Source organism: Echeneis naucrates, chromosome 21 (assembly GCF_900963305.1).
Source record: "Echeneis naucrates chromosome 21, fEcheNa1.1, whole genome shotgun sequence".
NCBI classification, from domain to species: domain Eukaryota; kingdom Metazoa; phylum Chordata; class Actinopteri; order Carangiformes; family Echeneidae; genus Echeneis; species Echeneis naucrates.
In genome coordinates, this window is record NC_042531.1 from 19,251,333 (window position 1) to 19,272,103 (window position 20,771).

General features: G+C 42.9%; 3 protein-coding genes across 7 annotated transcripts in view; 1 reads left to right on the forward strand and 2 right to left on the reverse strand.

Annotated features, from left to right (window-relative positions):
- Nucleotides 1-5,818, reverse strand: bcs1l (BCS1 ubiquinol-cytochrome c reductase complex chaperone). Of its 2 annotated transcripts, XM_029529933.1 has the most exons (8): nt 5,638-5,818; nt 5,098-5,547; nt 4,765-4,904; nt 4,443-4,637; nt 3,940-4,003; nt 3,660-3,832; nt 1,091-1,208; nt 2-335 (listed from the first exon to the last, which is right to left on the reverse strand). In XM_029529933.1, exons 2-8 carry the CDS (start codon nt 5,415-5,417, stop codon nt 83-85), a joined length of 1,263 nt encoding a protein of 420 aa, XP_029385793.1. In that variant the 5' UTR covers nt 5,418-5,547; nt 5,638-5,818; the 3' UTR covers nt 2-82. The 2 variants fall into 2 exon arrangements, with proteins under 2 accessions (XP_029385792.1, XP_029385793.1); XM_029529932.1 differs by having other exon boundaries at nt 1-335; nt 5,098-5,818.
- On the forward strand, nt 5,794-16,545 carry znf142 (zinc finger protein 142). Of its 2 annotated transcripts, none has more exons than XM_029529927.1 (8): nt 5,794-6,236; nt 6,534-6,686; nt 6,798-6,992; nt 9,463-10,287; nt 10,382-10,559; nt 12,088-14,845; nt 15,091-15,196; nt 15,386-16,545. In XM_029529927.1, exons 1-8 carry the CDS (start codon nt 6,218-6,220, stop codon nt 15,883-15,885), a joined length of 4,734 nt encoding a protein of 1,577 aa, XP_029385787.1. In that variant the 5' UTR covers nt 5,794-6,217; the 3' UTR covers nt 15,886-16,545. The 2 variants fall into 2 exon arrangements, with proteins under 2 accessions (XP_029385787.1, XP_029385788.1); XM_029529928.1 differs by having other exon boundaries at nt 5,794-6,183.
- Nucleotides 15,776-20,771, reverse strand: part of plcd4b (phospholipase C, delta 4b) — a 17,286-nt gene continuing 12,290 nt past the window's right edge. For 2 of the 3 annotated variants that reach the window (XM_029529929.1, XM_029529930.1), the window contains exons 10-16: nt 20,111-20,275; nt 19,234-19,390; nt 19,002-19,118; nt 17,793-17,971; nt 17,575-17,707; nt 17,336-17,485; nt 15,777-16,959 (exon numbers count right to left, since the gene is read on the reverse strand). In XM_029529929.1, coding sequence (XP_029385789.1) covers nt 16,868-16,959; nt 17,336-17,485; nt 17,575-17,707; nt 17,793-17,971; nt 19,002-19,118; nt 19,234-19,390; nt 20,111-20,275 — 993 coding nt within the window. In that variant the 3' untranslated portion in view covers nt 15,777-16,867. Of the gene's footprint in view, nt 16,960-17,335; nt 17,486-17,574; nt 17,708-17,792; nt 17,972-19,001; nt 19,119-19,233; nt 19,391-20,104; nt 20,276-20,771 lie in introns of all 3 variants that reach the window. The other variant, XM_029529931.1, reaches the window with a different exon arrangement.

Sequence of the window (20,771 nt, forward strand, 5' to 3'; positions counted from 1 at the left end):
TCACTTCAACTGCGAATGCAAAAACAATTTAATAAAGTTTCTCTTTATTCAGCCATCACTTGCCAGACACCCTCCACTCCTGTCATGCTTTCATCTGGGTGACATTGTCTATAGCTCCTGCAGGGTCCATTTTGTGCATGAGGAAGTGTCCTTGCACCTGAGCAGCACTGATTTCAGATTGCGCCATTAACGCCGACTGTGCAAAGCGCTCTCCTTCAGAAGCAGGCTCATCGGGGTAGAACCGCCGGAACATTTGGGCTAGCTGCCAGTGTGTACAGTGGCCAATGTACTGCTTCAGATCCACACGGCCGGGCCGGATGAGCGCTGCGTCTAACCTGTGTACAGAGAACAGCAAAATACACTAAAGCATTTCGGATAATATTCCAATAAAATATGAAACACATAGAATGAATAGGACTGTGCAGTTTTTTTAAAGTTCCTCTATCAGCATGTTTAAAAATACTCAGCTGTCATTAACAGTTTGTTTAATCTGGTTTGCAGCATTAAAAGTCACAGTATAAAGGAGCCCACAGCACGTGTGCTTTTTTCCTCTGGATCACACCTTCTGCCACAGCCACCTCCACTTCACTTCCACTAACCCTAACCCTAACCACTCCACCAATGAGAAAGCAGCCAGTATGAAGATGGTTAGAGGAGGAAATGTTAGACTAAGATCACAATCTGAGTCACAGTTAATCATTTTATTTTTTGTTAGCTTGTAACTGGCAGCAGTGTTCAGGGTTGTGCCAATACAAACTTTGGCTTTCTGAAAGGGAAGGTGTCAGGTTTATGTTGTCCCGTTATCCATCCCAACAACTTGATGCAATCGTTTCCTTCGGGCTGTGACTTTATGGACGATTACAAGGGTAAAAACTTATGAGCAGATACTTATTACCCTTTCCACGTCTACACCAGTAGGCACATAGAAACAGTTCTGTTAATCCACAATTTACTCTGCTTTTAGGTCTATTTTGACCTCCATCAGCCCCTAAGAGAAAAATCTGGCTTTTTACTTGCAAAATGCGCCCCTATGAGTTGGTTGGTAACTTTTACATTCCATATTATAATAGAAACACCCTTTTAAGTGTACCTGTCAATGAAGTTAGTGGTCATAAAAACTATTCTGGCCTCAGATGAAGCTACTCCATCCAGGGAGTTGAGCAGGCCACTGAAGGTCAGTCTTCCCATGCCCTGGTAGGCCAGAGGGTCTGTGAACGAAAGACAAAACAGTGACACAGTTCCCAGGGGATCTCAGGCGGGCATTCTCATTGGTTCACGCAGTCATGAAAACACCTGATGATTAAAAATTAAGAAAAATTACATTTATCGTTACATTGATACATGTGAATCATGAAAATACTCTGGCGGTATGTTTTTATGTCATGACAAACAAACTGTTTTCAGGTATGAGCCTTAATCAGAATAAAAGAGAAAAGAAGAGGTGGTTAACAGACACATTTACAGTATGTAGCGAGCTGACGTTACTATCAAAAGCAAATCAACTTATATGGTGCCAAATCATAGACTAATTTCAAGGCACTTTCCAAATAGTGCAGGTCTAGACCAAACTCTTTATAGTTATTTAAAAGCGTACATACAGAGAAAAATAACAACAGTGCTGAATCAATAAAAGATTATGTTAAAACATGCATGCATAAAATCAAAATCATAAAACCATAATGCAAAATATAAAAAATAACGAACTTAAAATTATTAAAAGAATATGAAGCAGTCTGGATACATTGGGTTGGACTTTCTGGAGTGGTAGTTAGTTTCAATTATTTGCAGCATAAATGTTGCTTCTCTGTGTTAGTCTGGACTGTGCTCTGGGCTAGCTGACCTGAGTCCATTGATCTAAGAGTCTTGCTATATTCTCTAAACATATCACAGATGTATTCTGGTCCGTTCAGTTATTTGTAAACTAGCTAGTTGTAAAATCTATTGTGTGACTGTCTGGGGGCAAGTCTAAACATTTTAAAACTGGTGCAACATGCTCTGATGGCCTTTTTCTGATTAAATCTAACAGCAGCGTTCTGGATGAGCTGACAGTGTTTCGTACTATTTGTGGGGAGTCCGGTCAGAAGACCATTACAGCAATCTAGCCAACTGGAGATGAATGCAAGGATGAGCTTCTCCTGGTCTTTTTGGATGACGCTTTTAATTCTGTTGGTGTTTTTGAGCTGTAATGCTGACTCTCTTCTCTTTGTTGCCCAACAGAATAATTTCAGTTTTATCCTTATTAAATTGAAGAAAATTCTTGGTCATCCATTTGTTTATTTGCTCCAGACACTGACGCAGTCAGTCTAATGGGTTGCAGTTGTCTGGTGACAGAGACAGATAAGTTGTGTATCTTATCTGCTTTGATAAATTATATTAAAGTTCTGTAATATTTGAACAGAAGGGGTCCAAGAACTGAGTCATAGCCACGCTTTCAGATCCATAGATGCCAATTGTAAGAAAATAACTCTGACCTTCTAAATAAGATATGAGCAATATAACTACCACTCCAGAAAGTCCAACCCAACTTTCCAACTTGTGCAGCAGAATTCTGTGATCTACATTGTCAATGCAGTACTTGAAATTTATCAAGGTGACTGCTGTTTGTTCAAAAAGTTGAGCTGATTAAATAAAGGTTGCTCTATAACCTTGGTTATAAAAGAGAGGTTTGACACAGGTATATAGTTATTCATTATACAGTTATGATTTAGGAAAAATTCCTGATAAGAGTGGGCTGTTTACTATTTGTAGGAGATCAAGTTCTACTGAGTTAAAAATTGTTTTTAAAAAGTGGGATGGAATTATGTACAGAGTGCATGGTGTTGATTTCAAATACTAAACAGTTTCTTCTAGGATTTTAAATCTTATTAAATTGTGACATCACATTTGAGTTATTCACAGGTTTTAGACACAGATCAGTATCTTTGTTTGGTGTGTGTCAATAATGTTTAGCCATGGCTTTGATTTATTTATTTATTTATTTTTCAGTAAAAAAGTTGGCAAAACAATTGCATTTCTCATTGGAGAGGAGTGTTGTGCTTATCTCATCGTTGATGTTAATCATGTCAGATAAATGTAGCATCTGGCCTTGCATAAGGTCGTCGTTATGGTTGCACAGGCTCTGTTTTGCACAGCCTCAGCTTTCCTGCATTCTCGTTTCAGATTTGTTACCATAGTGGTGTTACTCCATGGTGTTCTTGATTTTGCAACAGCCTCCATTAGAGTCAAGATTTTTTTAGTTTAAATGATCCAAGTTTCTGTTAACTGACTCTGTACTCATTGTTGGTGATGTAGCCATAGCTTCGAGAAACTGAGCACTTGTTCTCTTATTAATGTTCCTTTTCTTACAGTGAAGTTGGTTGTTTGAACATTCAGAGTGATCAGTAAAACATAGAAATGGTCATGATCAGTAACCACATGATGGGAAATGTCAACACCTTTAGAAATAACCAGGCCCAGAATGTGTCCTCGAATGTGCGTACGCTCGTGAATCAGCAAATTCATCATTATATACAATGATGGTGTAAATCAGATTACAAATTAGCTTAACACTGATTCTTGGTTAAACCCTTTTTGACTCTCAGTTTGTTGTGTGCGATTCCTATATGCTTCCCTCTGTAGTAAACAACTGCTTGATGCAATTAGCTTGTACTTGTACTTACTCTCTGTGGGAAGGAGCTCTCGGCTGACAAAGGCTGCATCTACATCCTCCAATAGTATGATGCTTTGCTGCGGAGCCACACTCAGTAGGTGGTTCAGACGGTCGTCTGAAAGGGTTCGGTCACTCAGACTCATGAGACATATACTGTATCCCAGCTCGCCTGCCAGCGCTGTGCTGCAACACATGAAGAGGGCATACATTACAGAGTCCAACAGGTGGATAAAAAGAACTCAACTTAGTCCTCCAGGCACAGCAGCAATTTTCAGTTATAGCCCACTCACATGAAACTACTTTTTCCACATCCTGGTGGTCCATAGAGCAAATATCCCCTTCTGTAGGGGATTCCTGTGAAGACAAAGGCAAAGACAAACGAAATCAACACCATCTGGAAACACTACCAAAATAGGCCTTTCAAAAAAGGCAATTTGAGAAAAAAAAAGAAAAAGTATTTTAGGACAGTCCCTCTGAGTTTGCACAATTGCTTACTGAAACCATTTTCAAGAATATCATACACAACCTTTCAGGCAGCCACGGGTATCAGTCATAGGCCCTTCAGTATACATTTTTTATTTACTTGTTCCTTTCAAAATGTACTGACCCTCACAGTAGTACCAGGACTTGTTTGTTTTGTATGGTGCCGCCGAGTACATCTGGGAAAGACTTAAACTTACACTCTCAGGCTCTTCCTTTGTGTGGACCAACAAAACAGACAAGGTTTGATATCCACCATAAACACATTAAAGGATCATTCCCATGAATAGGTGTGAGCCATATTTTATTTTACCCCTGTCCGTGTACCACTTGGGGTTTCCAATGAAGTCCTTCACATCATCTACAATCCTTTCAGCCACACCAGACTCCAAGACCACAGAGCTGAGCGGTCTGCGTCGCCGTGGAAATCCAAACGGCCTCCACTCAGCACCCATGGCTGTGTACATTACAGTCCGGCCCTCTTCCTGCTTCAGGGCCAATTCTCTTGCTGCAAAATATGATAAACAGCTGAAATGAATCACTACTAAATGGTTCTGGGGTACAACAACAGTTCAGTCTACTCATATATCACACAGATTGCTGTTATATGTCTGCCATATGCTGGAAACCCATACCTTCTTGTAAGATATTAAAGAAGATTTGTCTGTCTCTGCCTAAAGCAGTGAAGGTGACGGACTCCCATGGGGTTCCGGTGTGCAGATCCACCATCTGCTTCTCTCTGGTCCTCTCCACCCTGATCCACTTCCTCCCATACCTGCAGAGCACAATGTCAGAAAGTGTCACAATCGTCCTGCTGACGGAGAGAGCAGCAATTATCATGCAGGTGAATATGTGTAGGCATTAGCTGTCCGATCCTCAAACCTTTTGGAAAGCTTTGAAAAGCAGTCTGTAAATACTGGATGTGAAATTAAGATGTAAAAAACGAATATCTAGCTAATTCGTCTGACCAGATGATGTGGTTCCCAGGGCTTGGATGGAAATCAAACTGCGTGTGCACTCGGCCACTCTCATGTGCCAGGTAGGAGGTCTCGACGCTCAGGTGCTGAGTGTGCCGGGCATGCTTGGTGATCCAGCTCAGCAACCAGTGGTAGCTCTTGTCCCTGCTGGGGACCTCCAGGGTGATCATGTAGTGCCGGCGGAAGAAGATCATCCCCACCTGGGCACCTTTCCTGGCCACTGCCAATGCTGTGCCGACCCCAACCAGCCCGAATCCAGCCCCAAAGTATGGGTTGTCCTTCAGGCCGTCCAAGAAGTCTGACAGGGGCATATTGCTGTCAGTGGACGCCGACTCTATATAGAAGTTATAACACTTAGCTACAGCGGGAGGGGAAAGTCATCAGCTGATCAGGCAGTCCAGACAGTGTGGAGATGATGAGTGTCAGTCAGCGTCTGAGCTCCTGCAGCAGAGATGAACAGCTGGAGTCAGTTATGATGAAGTAATGTAAGCAACATCCCGCTGACCTGCTCTTATAGCTGTGGCTTCATACCGGATGCTTGTGACTGCTAAACCCCAATGTACATCTATGGTGGCCCGCAGACTGCCCATCCAGCTACTACCTCCTTGCGCGACGCTCAGCGGCGGCAGCGACCTCTGCCGCACTTCCTGTGTTGGAAGAGTATCCTTCCGACTGCTTGCCCGTACAAGAACATTCGTTCCACTTCGCCATTCAATATTTCCCTAACAGAAATTTGCTCGCCGGCTAAGCTAACAGCTAAGTTAGATCAAATGTCGCTGAGTAGTGTTTTGTGTGAATTTTACTTTGCGAGCCCTAACAGCGGAAATGAACCGACGGGAGCTAATATCTGGAGCAGTTTGCTGCCAAAACGAGCGTTGGCTCAAACGGCCCTAACGGCGTTTTGCTAGCCCGTTGATGGCAGTTTATTTCATCTCAAAACGGAGTATCTTCTGAAAGTGGCATTTGGTGTGAATTGGCGTTAAGAGGCAGTGACGGTGGCTCAGGATACACACGGACACAGCTGCCAAACGTTGATGGCCTGGATGTCAGATACAGAGCACTGAGGAAACCGGGGCGGTAGGTCGAAATTCAGCTTGTGTGGCTGGTAGCGATGGAAATACAGGGAGACGGTTAGTGCGATCGTGTTGTTAAACGTGTTCTTATTATATGGTTCGGACATATTTAAAGTCATCGCATGACTGTTGTGATTTTATTTATATTATGGCGCTAAATACAGTAATGTGTAATAGCTAATGACCCTCGAGTTGTAAACAATGTGAATCATTATTCACTCTTAATTATATATTATCATCTAAACAACTCAGATTATTTTAATGGTAACATAGGATCATATTAAATATCTGTTTTGCCTTAGTTTAAATGCGCTGTTTGTGGGTTGTTTTTTGTTTTGTTTTGTTTTTTTCCAGACACAATGGAGACAGCTGAACTTCATCCATGTGAGAGATGTGGACAGAGTTTCGCAGACAGGGATGTGTTTGCCACTCATGCTTGTCCGAAGAGGATGAGCTCTCCATCCAGTGACATCTGCTCTCAACGTGATGAGGTCTTTCCAGAGCCAGGTGCAGTGAAACACCCATTCACCCCAAGGGCCTGCTCCCCTGCTAGGACACACGGCTCTGACCCTTGTTATGAGTGGATTTAATATTCGGTTTTGGCGCTTTTGTTCATAGGGAATGAGACTGCATCCACAGCTGTATGTACCACTGAAAGCCAGCGTCTTCCAGTTCCCACCAGGACAAAAAGAAAAGTGAAATCCAACCTGACTTATTCTTCATCTTCACTCGGAGATGGGCACAAGGAGCAGCCTGAGAAGGAAGGGCACAGTCTTGAGAAGAGAAAGGTGGTTGACAATGCAAAGTCTAAAGGTATGCACCCCAGTGTGTTGGTGAGATTATCTTGCAAAGGCAAGTGACACCGTTTCAAGTTATAGTGATAGTTGCAGCGCTTGTTGTTCTATCACCATAGCACAGAGTGAATTATACAAATTCCATCTCCCTGCACAGGTGATGAGATCCCCAGGCTCAGGGTTGTGACATCACGTTAAAAGAAAATCAAATCAAATCAAATGTATTTGTCTCGCACCAAGTTGTAACAGAGTTGCATCAAGGCAACTTGCATGTAAAGCAGGTCTCGACTAAAACATTTTAATCTCTCCATGGGAAACATTTGTTGACAGTAGAGGGAAAAGTGTCCTTTAAGAGGCTGAAACCTCAGATAGAACCAGACTCTGGGTGGGTGGACCCATCTAAGGAGTAGAGCATGAGGAAAGAGATATAGTAAATATTAGCAGTAAGTAAAAAAATAAAAGAATCAGTGGCAATAGAAACGGTAATACTCCTTAATTATAGTAATTATCGCAGCAGCAGGTATTGAGCAGGAACATGGAGCAGAGATCATTCACCTCCTGCATCCTGTGGACAAGGCGACCATACAGGTGGTGAATCATCTCTCCTCCATGTTCCTGCTCAACACCTGCTGCTGCAATAAGGGACCAACGGAGTAGCTTCATTTGGCTTCATTGACAAGTACAGCTGGGTGCCATCTGCGTAGCAGTTAAAATTGATGCTGTGCTTCCTGATAATATTGCATTGATGAAGCATATATAGGGGGAAAAAGATTCGTCCAAGTACTGAACCCTGTGGAGCGATGATAAACCATGAGCAAATTTAGTGTTTCAGAAGACCTATTGTTAACATGAACAAACTGGAATCTATCTGATAGATATAATTTGAACTTCATGTTCTGTAATAAAGTTATGATCAGTGGTGTCAAATGCAGCACAGAGACTCAACAGGACAAGTATGGAGGCCAGTCTGTTGTCTGAAGACATTGGAATTTTAATTTGTAACTGTTACCCTCACTTGTCTTTGTGCTAGGAAATACACAAGTCATTCCTATGCAGATGTTCACATGATTGGCTTGTGCGAGCTTTTATTTTAGAAGGGAAAGAGATGTCAGATATGGGTTTATAATTAGCCAAAACATCTGGATCAAGATTAGTTTTTTTGAGGAGAGGTGTAATAACAGCAATAATAGCAGTGGGGTTGCTCTTGTTTTATTCTGTTAATGTTGAGTAATGGGGGGCTTCTGGAATTGTGGAGGGCTTTTTTATATATACATTTTTAAGCTTTCTTTGAAGACTAGATTAAATTAATGTTGCTGGAAAGGCACTTCCTTTCCAATTTCTATGAAGTCTGCTTTAAAGCATGTAGTTGGGAGTTATACTTTACTATACTATTGGATTTGATTTGATACTGTGGAGCCAGTGAGGCTACAGTGCTCTTCTCAAAATCATCAACTTGTGTAGGGGTCCTCCATTGAATTGCCATATGGTATTGGACAACCTAATACAAGAATGTTCTACTGAAGGTTTGCCACAGCATTATCAGCTAAACCTCTACTGTCGCAGAATTTATTCCCAGATTCTGTGTAGTCATTTATTGTAACCTCCAGCGCTATTAAGAAATGTTTGGAGAGAATAAGGTTTAGAGGAAATATAATTAAATGGTCCATTTCAATGCCATATAGCAGAGCAAGGTTGAGGGTGTGATGTTGAGGGTAAAATACACAGTGTACACTATGTGTAGTGTAGTGTACATACTCACTATTACACATAGTGTAATAGTGCAAATTGAATTCAATAATTAATAAATTTTTGGACTCAATTGTTAATTAAATGCAGAACTAAAGCTGTCATTGTCAACATGGCAATGGACATGGATTTTGAAATTCCCTACCATATGGATTTGATTCTTACTGAGAACTAGCTGATAAAATGAGAATTTAGACAGTCTGGGTGATGACTATTTGGACAATTTGCAGAACTGGCACAGGCAACCACTGTTACTGAGGTACAGAGAAGCATGTTAAACTGTAATTCTGCTTCCTGTTCTCCTAGGTAAGAGAGGGGCACATTTTCTGGTACTGTTTAATTCAAATTTCACAATGACAATAGGCCTTAAACTCTAAACACTGAAAACATCAACACAGAACCTCTTTCTTCCATCACCTCACAACCCCTCAAATGTAGAAGGTTGAGCTAGAGAGGAGTGAGGGGTGGATCTGACCTGCACTGTTCTCCAGACCTTAATGCGTAGCCTGATTTATGGTCTCTCTTTTCCTTCTTCGTCATAGACTTCAATGCAATTTAGCTTCTTTTCACAACCATTGCACTCGTCCCTTGATGGTCATTAGATAGAATTCAGGTTAGGGATACTTAAGCACTGGCTTAACTTTGTAAACCCACAGTCTATAACAACATATTTTCAAAGACAAATCTGTTCAAATATTCCTAATCAAGTTACTAATACTTTTGTAAATTTTTCTCTTTATTAGAGTACCTTGCAGAGGGTGCAGAGCACATTTATCGCACCCACACTTGCCCCATGTGTCGACGCTGCTTCAAGATGCGGTCCCACCTGCAGGAGCACCTCCATTTACACTTCCCTGACCCCAGCCTCCAGTGTCCCACCTGCAAGCGTTACTTCACCAGCAAGAGCAAGCTTCGTGTGCACAGGCTCCGTGAAGCAGGGGAGAAGCTTCACCGCTGCCACCTGTGCGACTACTCTGCTGTGGAGAAGAACGCGGTCCGCCGGCACCTTGTCAGTGTACACGCTGATGTGGCAGAAGACGGTGGGAACAGTCGCAGCTACCCCTGTCCCTCATGCAGCCAAAGTTTTCACCAATGCAGGTCACTTAAGGCTCACATGAAGATTCACAACATCCCACCGGACAGCAAGCCTTTGGCCTGCTTCCACAAGTCCTGTTCCTTCCAAAGTCCATGGCGCAAAGAACTTCTCAGACACATTGTTGAAGTCCATGGGGTCAAGGCAGTGGAGTGCCGCCATCATGCCTGTGGTGCCATTTTCCAGGCAGAGACAGACATGGAGATGCACTATAAGACACACCTGGCCTACCACTGCTCCCAGTGTGATTTTTCCTGCTCCAATAAAACGGTGTTCTTTAAGCACCAGCGGCATGGCCACCCGGGGGATGACAGGCTCTGCTGTGACTTCTGCCCCTTCATCACCTTTAACCCTGTGGAATTTGAGCAGCACGTTGAACTGCTGCATGCCAACGAAAAGATCCATCGCTGCTCCCAGTGCAGCTACGTGACCTCACACAAACGTGGCCTGAGGAGACACATGCTGATGCACAGCGGTGAGGATGGCGCATATTTAAAAAGGTTTCCTACTTTACCTGAAGTTTTTCTATTCATTGTTTGACTGACTCGTTTCTTTTTTCCCTCTAATAGGTGAGAAGCCCCACAAGTGCAGCTTGTGTGACTTCAGGTGTCGAGATGAGTCCTACCTCTCTAAACATATGCTCACTCACTCAGACAACAAGAACTTCATGTGTGCTGAGTGTGGATACGTCACGAAGTGGAAACACTACCTGAATGTTCACATGAGGAAACATGCTGGAGACCTCAGGTAGGTTCTTTTGCCGTATGCTATTTTGAATGCCCTGGGAAAAGTCCCCAAAGTACTTATCACATTTGTGATGGCTGGCACAATGCTGGGAGATATGGCTTGAAGGAGCTTTGAGGGAATAGGGTCCAGAGTACATGCAGTGGAATGGACAGTGGAATGGACAGTGGAATGGACAGTGGAATGGACAGTGGAATGGACAGTGGTATGGACAGTGGTATGGACAGTGGTATACCTATGACCAGCAGAGACTACATATCTCAGGATGTCTGTGAGTTACAGAGGATGGCAAAGGATACACCATGTTTTTTTTTTTTTTTGTGAAGGAGGACTTTGGCCAAGAGATTTGTGTCTCGGCGGGGTGGTGGGAGTTTGACTAACATTATCATTGCATTGTTGTGTGCAAACTGATCAAAAATGATGTTTTTTGAGATAATGCAAGCTTGATTAGTCTTTTCATAATTATGTTTATTAATAGTAATTATGGCAATTATATATATATTATGCTTTGTTTATGGAACCAAATACTGAGCAGTGTTCTAAGAAACACCAAGCACCAAGATTTTAAAAAAACTGTACAATAATAGTAGAATAAAAATGGCAGTGCATCACAGGACAGGGGAAATTGATGAAAGAACAAATGAAAACAAACCAGAAGGAATAGTAAAATATAAGGGAATTAATTAAAAACCAAGTTTAATAAATAATAATAATAAGTTTAATAAATAAGATTTTCAGTTGTGGTTTAATCTATGGCACTACGGTGGCGTAGTGCTTAGAGCTACTGCCCCACAGTAAGAAGGTCGTGGGTTTGGTTCCCCTGCCCTCTTTGCGGAGTTAGCATGTTCTCCCCGTGTCTGCGTGGGTTTCCTCTGGGTACTCTGGTTTCCTCCCACCATCCAAAGACATCATGTTTGGGTTAACTGGTGACTCTAAATTGTCTGTAGGTGTGAATGTGAGTGTGAATGGTTGTTGGTCTCTGTGTGTCTTTGTGTGTTGGCCCTGTGATGGACTGGTGACCTGTCCAGGGTGACCTGGGTGACCTGTCCGCCCCTCGCCCGGAGCGTTGGCTGGGATTGGCTCTAGCACACCCCTGTGACCCAGAAACGGAAAAGCTGTAGAAGATGGATGGATGGTTTAATCTATCTTAAAAAAGCTGCACTGTCTATTATTTAGTGTGTAGTCTACTGGGAATGGAAGACCAGAGTCCATGTCCTTAAAGATGATTTGATTCAGGCTGTTAAGCTCACAAAATACAGGGAGAGGATGTGTTGCAAAGGACAAAAACATTTTTCCAAAGTCAACAAGACAAGCATGGATTGACCAGAGGAGGTGGGCATGGTTTTCTATGTACACTCTTGACTACTGTAACGCCTACCTGTCCGAGCCAGTTCCATTTCAGTTTGGCTTTGGCTGTTTTAAAGTTGCCTGAACTGTCCTATACTATGAAGTGAATGAATTAAGTATTATTGCCATTACTAATATAATAATTACCACCATTGTTATTCCTTCTTCCTGTCTCCTCACCCAGGTATCGGTGTGATCAATGTCCCTATCGTTGTCATCGCATGGATCAGCTAAATAGCCACAAACTACGACATCAGGCTAAATCTCTCATGTGTGAAATCTGTGCTTACGCCTGTAAGCGCAAATATGAGCTTCGCAATCACATGCTGGCCAAACACTCTGCAGAGGAGAAACAGCCAACTGTTTATAAGTGCAAATACTGTACATACACCACCAGCTACAGACAAGCACTTCAGAACCATGAGAACTGCAAACACACAAAGCAGAAGGAGTTTAGCTGTGCCCTCTGTTTCTACTCCTCGTTCAGCAGCATCAGCCTCTTCCTGCACAAGCGGAAAGCTCACGGGTATATTCCCGGGGACAAAGCATGGCTGGAGAATTACGCCGTCAAGGAGAAAGAGAGGAACTCAACAGAGATGTTGCAGGATTTCTACAAGTGCTCAACAGGTCCTAAGCTCTCTGCTCAGTCGACTGAAAAGTGTGACCGTCTTGGTGCAAACAAAGATACTTTGCCTGGATCAAAAATTGCAGGTGCTGTAAATGCTTTTGGCATTGCTTCTCAGGAGGCTGTCCATGAAGGTATTTCAGAAAATGCTCCATCTCTGAATGGTCCAGAGGAGTACTGCACTCTTATTTTAACCACCCTGTCTACCATTGATTATCAACCGCCCTCAGTGAAAGATGTAGAGGAAAAGTGTCCAAGTCAAACTACAGCGACTAACAATTCTGACAGAGCTAAAGAAAAGGTGGACTCCTCCACACCTGCAAGTTCGTCCGAGGAAGATACTGTAGCAGTGGCTCATGAGGACTGTGAACTAAGTGACTTCGATGAAAGCTCCAAGAATCCAACTAATTCAACCAGTCAACCAGTTGAAGATGGGAAGTATCAAACACCTGAGGTGGACAGAGATAGTGAAGCAGAAGCAATCAATTCTGCCGTACTACAAAGTCAACCATTAGACTTTGACGATCATCTTAAAGCTATGAAGAAGCATGACAAGGACCAAGCAGATGCCATGCTTCTGGAGGGTCGGGTGCAGATGCTCGTGGTACCAACTAAAGATGTTTATCGCTGTGACAAGTGCCCTTATGTAACCTACGAGGAGACCGCTTTGAATCACCATCACCAGACACTGTGCCATGGAAAGATAAAGGTACATAAGTGCCAGGCCTGTGGAGCTCAGTTCAAACAGAGGCGAGGCCTCAATAGTCACGTTGCAAAAAAGTGTCCGGCACTGCCACGAAAAACAAGGACTTTTGTGGCCGTTTCCAGTACATGCCTCACAGCAAAGCAGAGCGGTCAAAATCTGTCTTCACCAATTACAACTTCCACAGACTCAAGTAATCAGGAATTTCATCAGCAAGAAGAGGAAGCATGTATGTCTCATTTAACAGTCAGTGAAGGTTCGGAAAATAATGTCCCGACATCCACCCAATCTGGACATCAGCAAAGCAAAGCTCAGATAAATAAGCCTTTGAAAGCCAAGCTTGCGAGAAAACAGGTCAGCAGGGGTTTATTAGCGCCAATATTATCCCTTTACACTAAAAAAGATGGGAAATTTAAATGCAAGTTGTGCAACTTTTCAGCAGTCAAGCTCGCAACAGTTGAACGGCACCTTTCAATATGCCGAAAAAAGTGCGGCAGAAGAGTGAAGCAGATCCTTTCAGAAGTGGATACCGAGGCAGTGAAAGGAAAAGACTCAGTGGATGACAGTGGAAAAAACAAGAAGAAACCAAAAATCTTGTCTTGTCCTGGCTTTCCAGATGATGCCCAATCATCTGTGGACACGTGTAATATTCCTTTGACTTGTCACATCTCGCATGTTCCTAAGAAAACAACGTTTAGTGTTGCTAAAAGTTTGCATTGCCAACAGTGTCCTTTCACCTGTAAGCAACAGCGATGCATGGCACAACATGTGGCACTCAAACACAAAGGTGAGAGACCTCATAGGTGCCGTTACTGTCCCTTTGCTACCACTAGGCGCTATCGGCTGGAAGAGCATGAGTCTCTTCACACTGGAATTGGTCGACACAAGTGTGATACATGCGATAAGACCTTTGGTGCTGTGACCAAACTGCGCCAGCACAAGATGCGGATCCACGACAAACAGCCCAGGCACTTCTGCACACTTTGCGACTTCTGTAGCTACACGCTCGATGACGTGAAGCGACACAACCTCAGATGCCACACCGGGGAATTGGAGCACCCTTGCACTCACTGTGATGCTCGCTTTAGTTCCGAAATTGCATTAAGAAACCACTGTAAACGTGTGCACCAGTTCCAAGTCCATTTCTCATGCAAGCAGTGTGACTTCACATGTAACAGCGAGGACACGCTGAAAGCACACCAACAGAGCAAACACCATCAGGTGAAGTGCTCCACCTGCCAGGAGTCTTTTGAGACAAAAGAAAGCCTGGAGAGTCATCAGAGGAGCCACCTGGCACATCCATGTCAGCTCTGTCCCTTTGCTGCTAAAACAAGGCAGCTGCTAGGGCAGCACCTTCTGAGTGAACATGAACAGGGACCTCTGGAGGAGAAGCCTCTCAGATGTAGTGTTTGTCAGTTTGCTTGTCGGCATCAGCTGGTATTAGAGCAGCACCTCCGCTCACATGGCGGTAAACGTCTGTACAAATGCACAGACTGCGAGTATTCAACCCGCAACAAGCAGAAGATGACGTGGCACATTCGCATCCACACCGGGGAGAAGCCTTACAGCTGTGAACAGTGCACCTACACCTGTACAGATCCATCCAGGCTGAAGGTAAGCTGAAGGGTTAGAACTTCACACATGCTTTGTCTAGATGAAACATGATGCATGATGTGCTTTTACATTGGAGGGAGCATATAATTATTACACTTCAACAATTTTTTTATGTAACATTTAAAATCTAGTAACCTGGTTTGTCTTATGAGTAGGAAAATGAATAGAAGCATCACGCTGAATAAGTCTGATACCACAAAGAGAACCCGGATAATGTCTGATAATGTTACTGTATTCCACTGTAGCTTCATATGAGGGTTCACCAAGAAGAGAAGAAGTACCTTTGTCCAGAGTGTGGCTACAAATGCAAGTGGGCGACTCAGCTGAAGTACCACATGACAAAGCACACAGGTATCATCAGAGCTTATGACTGCAGTGAACTGGGTCATTCAAGATTCAGGAACTGCTTGAACAGCATTTTTTAAGCTTCAGTGATTGTCATTCTCCTAAAATTTGCTATGTTTTTAGGGCCATTTGAATTCATTGTAGATGATATATTGGCATTGAGAATTCTACCCAACAGGTATTTGTCATTTGCAGGAGAGAGACCATACGCCTGCGACGAATGTGAGTACCGTACCAACAGAGCCGACGCCCTGCGCGCCCATCGGGACACACAGCACTGTGACATGCGTCCTTTCATCTGTGAAAAGTGTGGCAAAGCCTTCAAAACCAGTTTCTTACTGAAGACCCACCAGCGGCAGCACAGCGATGATCGGCCCTACACGTGCGGGTTGTGCCGCAAGGCATTCCGGTGGCCAGCAGGTCTCAGGCATCACTACCTCTCTCACACCAAGCAGCAGCCATTCTGCTGCCGCCACTGCCCTTATAGAGCCAAGCAGAAGTTCCAGGTGGTCAAGCATTTGCAAAGACACCACCCGGAGAAATCAGTGGAGCAGGGGGTGGTGAGAGATTCTGAAGTTCTTGGTCTCACCCTGAGGGAGGCACTGCAGGGGACACTGGAGGAGGAAGGGGGGGGAGTTGCGATGGTAGCAGAAGAGGCTGAACAAATAGAGGAAGACAGTGAGACCAATCACTGAAGAGAGAGCACGGTACTGTAAATACACTGTTCATCTATCAAGATTTATATTTCACCATTTGATTTATTGTACTGTAAAAATCAAATAAAACATACTTAACACCAATCAGCCATACCACTATGACCACCTGCTTCACAAAACAGCCCTGAACTTGCAGGTCTGGACTCCTCTGGAGCAACAAAAGTTGTGGCGGATCAGTGTGTATAAATATGCATATTGCAGCATGAAGCAGTGTGCAACAGTGTATAACTAGATATAATATAGAATAAATGAACTACAATCGAGTTGTTTTATTCAGTGGTGTTGAACCACTCAGAAAATGTATTTACAGGTTTGTATACACAGATTTACACTATGCACAACTAACCATGTGGATTTTGTACATTATTAATTGGAAAGAATTCAAGCTCCTCATTGTACGGGAACTAAACTCATGCAAAGCTATGAGCATTTTATCATAGTGTGTTTTTAATATGGATATGTAGGATTGTTTTCACATTTGAAAACTGCACATCTTCCGCGGCATCCCAGGGACTCTTACTGCTCAGTACATTTAAATGTAAACAGGCATACTCAGGTACACATGACACATGCAGCAATCCTTCATGTTCCTACACTATCAGATGAGTTAAATTGAAATGCTTCTGGTTAATACTTTCATAAGACGTTTCCTCAACCTTCAGGACAGAAATAAATGCAGGTTAGTGGGAGCATCAATGTGTCTTGTCAAAATCGCTGATGATTGGAAATAACTGATCATAATCTTTTGCAGAGTGTCAAAGGAAAATCAAATAGATTTAAATAAATAGACAACTTTAACTTTGTAGAAAATGTTGAATACCTAGATTAAATTTGGAACAGATTTAAATATTAGTTTATTCAAATATTAATATTATATATATTATATATATATTCAAATATTAAAAACAGGTTGTACTTATGACCAACACTGGTGTCCCATTGAATATTGTCTATGGACTTTCTATGAGAGCTCTGAGATGCTGATGTTGACGAAGAGGGAGGAGGGAGGGATAGCTGTTCCGTCTCTGGAGAGCAGATGGATGTGACGGTATCCTGCAGACGGGGAAAAGTGTAAGCAGAGTGCTACCGACTGGATCTTTTCCTGCCTCTGGAACTGGATCTGACTTAAGATTGAAACATTTCTAGGAATCTAGACTAAACACAAAACCTACACACAGTCACAAAATGTCTCACTCATTTAGCAAAATGAAACAACCACCTCGAAACTGTTTGGTCTGTGCTCAAAACACCAAGTCAGACCTCAATACCAGTTTCATTACTGACAAAACCATATTGATTACAGACGTGTAACTGCTTGTGAGAGTGACTGATTCCATAAATTGGTCCAGACTGATTTAGTGTTTCAGCAGTTCAGAAAAGTAAGCATTATTTAACTAGTAGTGCTGTGAGTTGCTGTGTTTCTGCTCACCTGCTTGGATGCACTTAAAAGGAAGAGTGAACTGTCCAATGAAGTCATTCCTGGACGCCTTATCATAATCCTCCACAACAAAGCGGACCAGGGCCAGCTCAGGGGTGGTGATGACGAAATTTAGAGTTTCATTCCACACTGGGTTAAAACCTGCAGGTCGAGGTTGCATTTACAGGTTTCTGTTTACATGTAGACTGGGGTTTTCTCCCACACGCTCAAAATGCTCAACTCTTTCTTACCATTGTTGTTAATGTGACTGGTCTCATCCTTGGCCTGGTCCTGTGGTACTCCATAAATCTCCACTCTGACCAGGGGGTCTACAATGGAGCCCTCTTTCTGGTTCACCTTTGGCAGCTGTTGCCCACTTATCACCTAATGAACATAAACATATTTGTAGATGAGATCTAAGAGTGATCTGTGTCTACAACAAACCGTGTGGATCATGTCTAGTCTTAACCTGTATGGAGAGGCGCAGTGGTCTGTAGCCCTGGCGCTCATCCGGTTTCTCTGGACTGAACTGAGCGTTGCCATCTGTCATGAACTCAGGTTTGAGGACGTAGCCACAGCAGTTGTTCTGTCTGAACAGCCCATCGTTCAGATCCATTTCCAGACCAGCTGTCTGAAAGTTCAGCGCCACTTTGGGAAAGAGTGGATATAATACAATCAGTTTTTTTTACTCTGGCAGGCAGTAAAAGTGTAAAATCTCTTCATAGTCTGAAGTCTCATGTTTGCACGGTGTAGTGTAGGCCTTCCTAGTTTCCACTCCCACTTCTAACAGTTGTATTAAAAAAACCTAATGCTGTGTGACGCTTCGTACACATGCTCACCTATCAGGCTGCCCTCTGTTTTTTGAGTTTTCATGGGACATTGAGATAACAGCAAAGCAATGCACGCAATGGAAATGTATAAAAATGAATAAATCAACAGGAACAGGACATATCTGTTCACAGACACACCCTAATTCAAACCAATGAGAGATTCAGGACTGACATGGGGTAGAAATAAACAGCTCACAGCTTCCCTTAATATTCATCAGCTGTTTTAAAGTCATCAAATATGCCAAGTAATATGCAACATAGCAGGTCACACTGTATTAATAAGCAGGATTTCAGTGACTCCCAAACTGCTGTGTTTTGGCTGCAGGACTGGTTGGATAGGCACACTCTGTGGCCCTCCGACACTGGATCTCACAGTTCAACACCCCGTGGGAGATTTAGGACTAACTGGCATGCTCTCCAGCATCATCATCAAAACACAACACAAGGGAATAATCTTCATCCTCTGCCAGAGAGCCCTCAACATGGTGAATCAGCACCTCATGGAGACACTTTATGGTGCTGTGTCCAGCTGTTTAAAACTGTGTTCTTAAATGAAAACATTATCGTCTAGATTTTCATTCATACCTGTAAATTGTTCCAGCCAAACTTTACATGGACTATTGTACTAATGTCACTGGCTCAATTTTAGCTCAGGAGCTTTAGTAAAGACCAAATTTGCTAGAGTGTTGAGCTCTCTATGGGTTCAGACACAGCAAGAGCTGGACTCATATTTAAGAAATTAACTGACATCATACATAATTTTCCCTTGTTCCTGATGTGTGTTCAAACTGAGCATGATTTTAGAAGAAAAGCTTGGTTGGACCAGCAGAGGGCAGTGTTCCCCTCACCTATCTGGCAGCCCACACTCCACATGTCCTGGGGGTTGTAGTTGGAGGAGTCTGTCCTGAAGCCACTGGGGTAAATCCTGCTCAGCTGCCTTGTGTTGTACTGAACAAAGTCTCTCCCTGTGAAGAGGTACATCGCAGTCTTACAACAAATACAACCATAATCCGTCTGAGATGGGTTTGAACAGTTCCCTGCCCTTTTCTAAAATACACTGCACTCTCTTCCTGTCGGTACCTGATTCCTTAGCTAGCTTCTTGGCCTTGGATTCAGAGAAAGAGGACATCTCGTAGCATTTCGCATGCAAGCGAGAATGCTCAAAGCCATGGAAGTGCACGCTCTTGCAGTAAACCACTAGGTCCGACAGCTCCCTCGAAAGTTTGGACTTGGATTTCTGCAAGAGAGGAGAAAATAATGCAAAACTAGCCATTGGGCAATTCCTGTCCCCCATCGCTTCAATCATTAGCCCTGTAAATTAGATGGGCTCTGATAATGACCTCACTGTAATTTGTTAATTTGTTTATCAATGAAATATAAATTGGTAATTAAAGTTAAAACGTTGAACATTGCGCTAGAAGGCTATTGATAATTACCCACTTACTAAAGACCAAGTCTGCAGAAATAACTCATATTTTTATGAAAAAGATGTCAATACTATTAAATGCATAAACTATTTGTTTTTCATTCAGTTTGGTCATGAACAAATAACTGGGTAGATTTTTTAGAAATGCCTGAGAGAATGAAACCGTTAAAGTAGCTGTTTAATCTGTGGAATAAGTGAAGTGAAAAAGTTTCCACCACTGAAAATCAAGTTGCTCCGTAAATATAAGAAATGCTGATTTTGAAGCTTTCCCAGTTTTCTTTGCCATCATCTAAAAAATCCCTGTTTCCTGTTTCTTTTTACTATCTCCCTCCATTTACTACTCCAATCTCACCTCCTTGTCTACATCTGAGCCCTGTTTCCCGTCTCTCTATTATGTAAAACAACATTTGCTCCTTGCTTCAGTGGCCTCTGGCACCACTCCCTGTCTCTGCAGATGATCTTTCATAACTTGGCTATTGAGCACATGGTGCACCAGCATGAAAACACAGAGTCGGACAGCATAACCTCCACCTTGTTATTTGGACACTCAGCAAGTGGGTCCTCTGCAGGTGGACTCTCGGGGTCTCCGTTTGGCATCTCCTCTTCATCGCTGATTTCATCTGTCAGGGTTTCATCTACGCACCCTTCTAGACCACCAATCTTCTTGGCCTTCAGCAAGATTTTCCCCCTGAGTTCCTGTAATGAAAACCAATTAGCAAAGCAAGAGTGTGTTTACATACTCAGCCCCGCACTTCTCCTTTTCCTTCGAGGAATTTGTGGGGATTAAATGCCCACTTGCTATCAGCAAGTGGGCATTCAATCTGCAAGCACAAAGATACAGAATGAATGTTGGGATGTAGACCAACAGGAGAGAAAACGAATCAGTACCCTCTGTCTTAAGTACTCAGATTGCTTGTGAAGGTGGTCCACCTTGTTGCACTTTGCTGCCGCCTGAGTAAATGCAGCATTGCGCTGCTATTTAACTGCCATAAGCCTGAGTCAAATCCTTTGTAAAAATGACCTGCCATTACTTCCAGTTAGCATTGATTGTGCTAAGGAAAAAAGTCGCAGTGCATCATTGCTTTCAGGATCAGGGTAAGGCGGAGACCATTAATCTTTAAATTGTCTCTGGGTTGTTAATGGTAGCTGTGCTTCCTAAGACTGTCTGAAAACATTTCACTGAATTTAAATG

Bases quoted from the DNA above. Each gene is read 5' to 3' on its own strand.
- bcs1l (XM_029529932.1), bottom strand. From the start codon at position 5,417: ATGCCCCTGTCAGACTTCTTGGACGGCCTGAAGGACAACCCATACTTT. The intron at 1,209-3,659 runs GTAAGTACAAGT...TTTCGTTCACAG, and splicing joins AGAGCTCCTTCCCACAGAGA to ACCCTCTGGCCTACCAGGGC. The intron at 336-1,090 runs GTACACTTAAAA...CTCTGTACACAG, and splicing joins ACCACTAACTTCATTGACAG to GTTAGACGCAGCGCTCATCC.
- znf142 (XM_029529927.1), top strand. The intron at 14,846-15,090 runs GTAAGCTGAAGG...ATTCCACTGTAG, and splicing joins CAGATCCATCCAGGCTGAAG to CTTCATATGAGGGTTCACCA. The intron at 15,197-15,385 runs GTATCATCAGAG...TGTCATTTGCAG, and splicing joins CCACATGACAAAGCACACAG to GAGAGAGACCATACGCCTGC.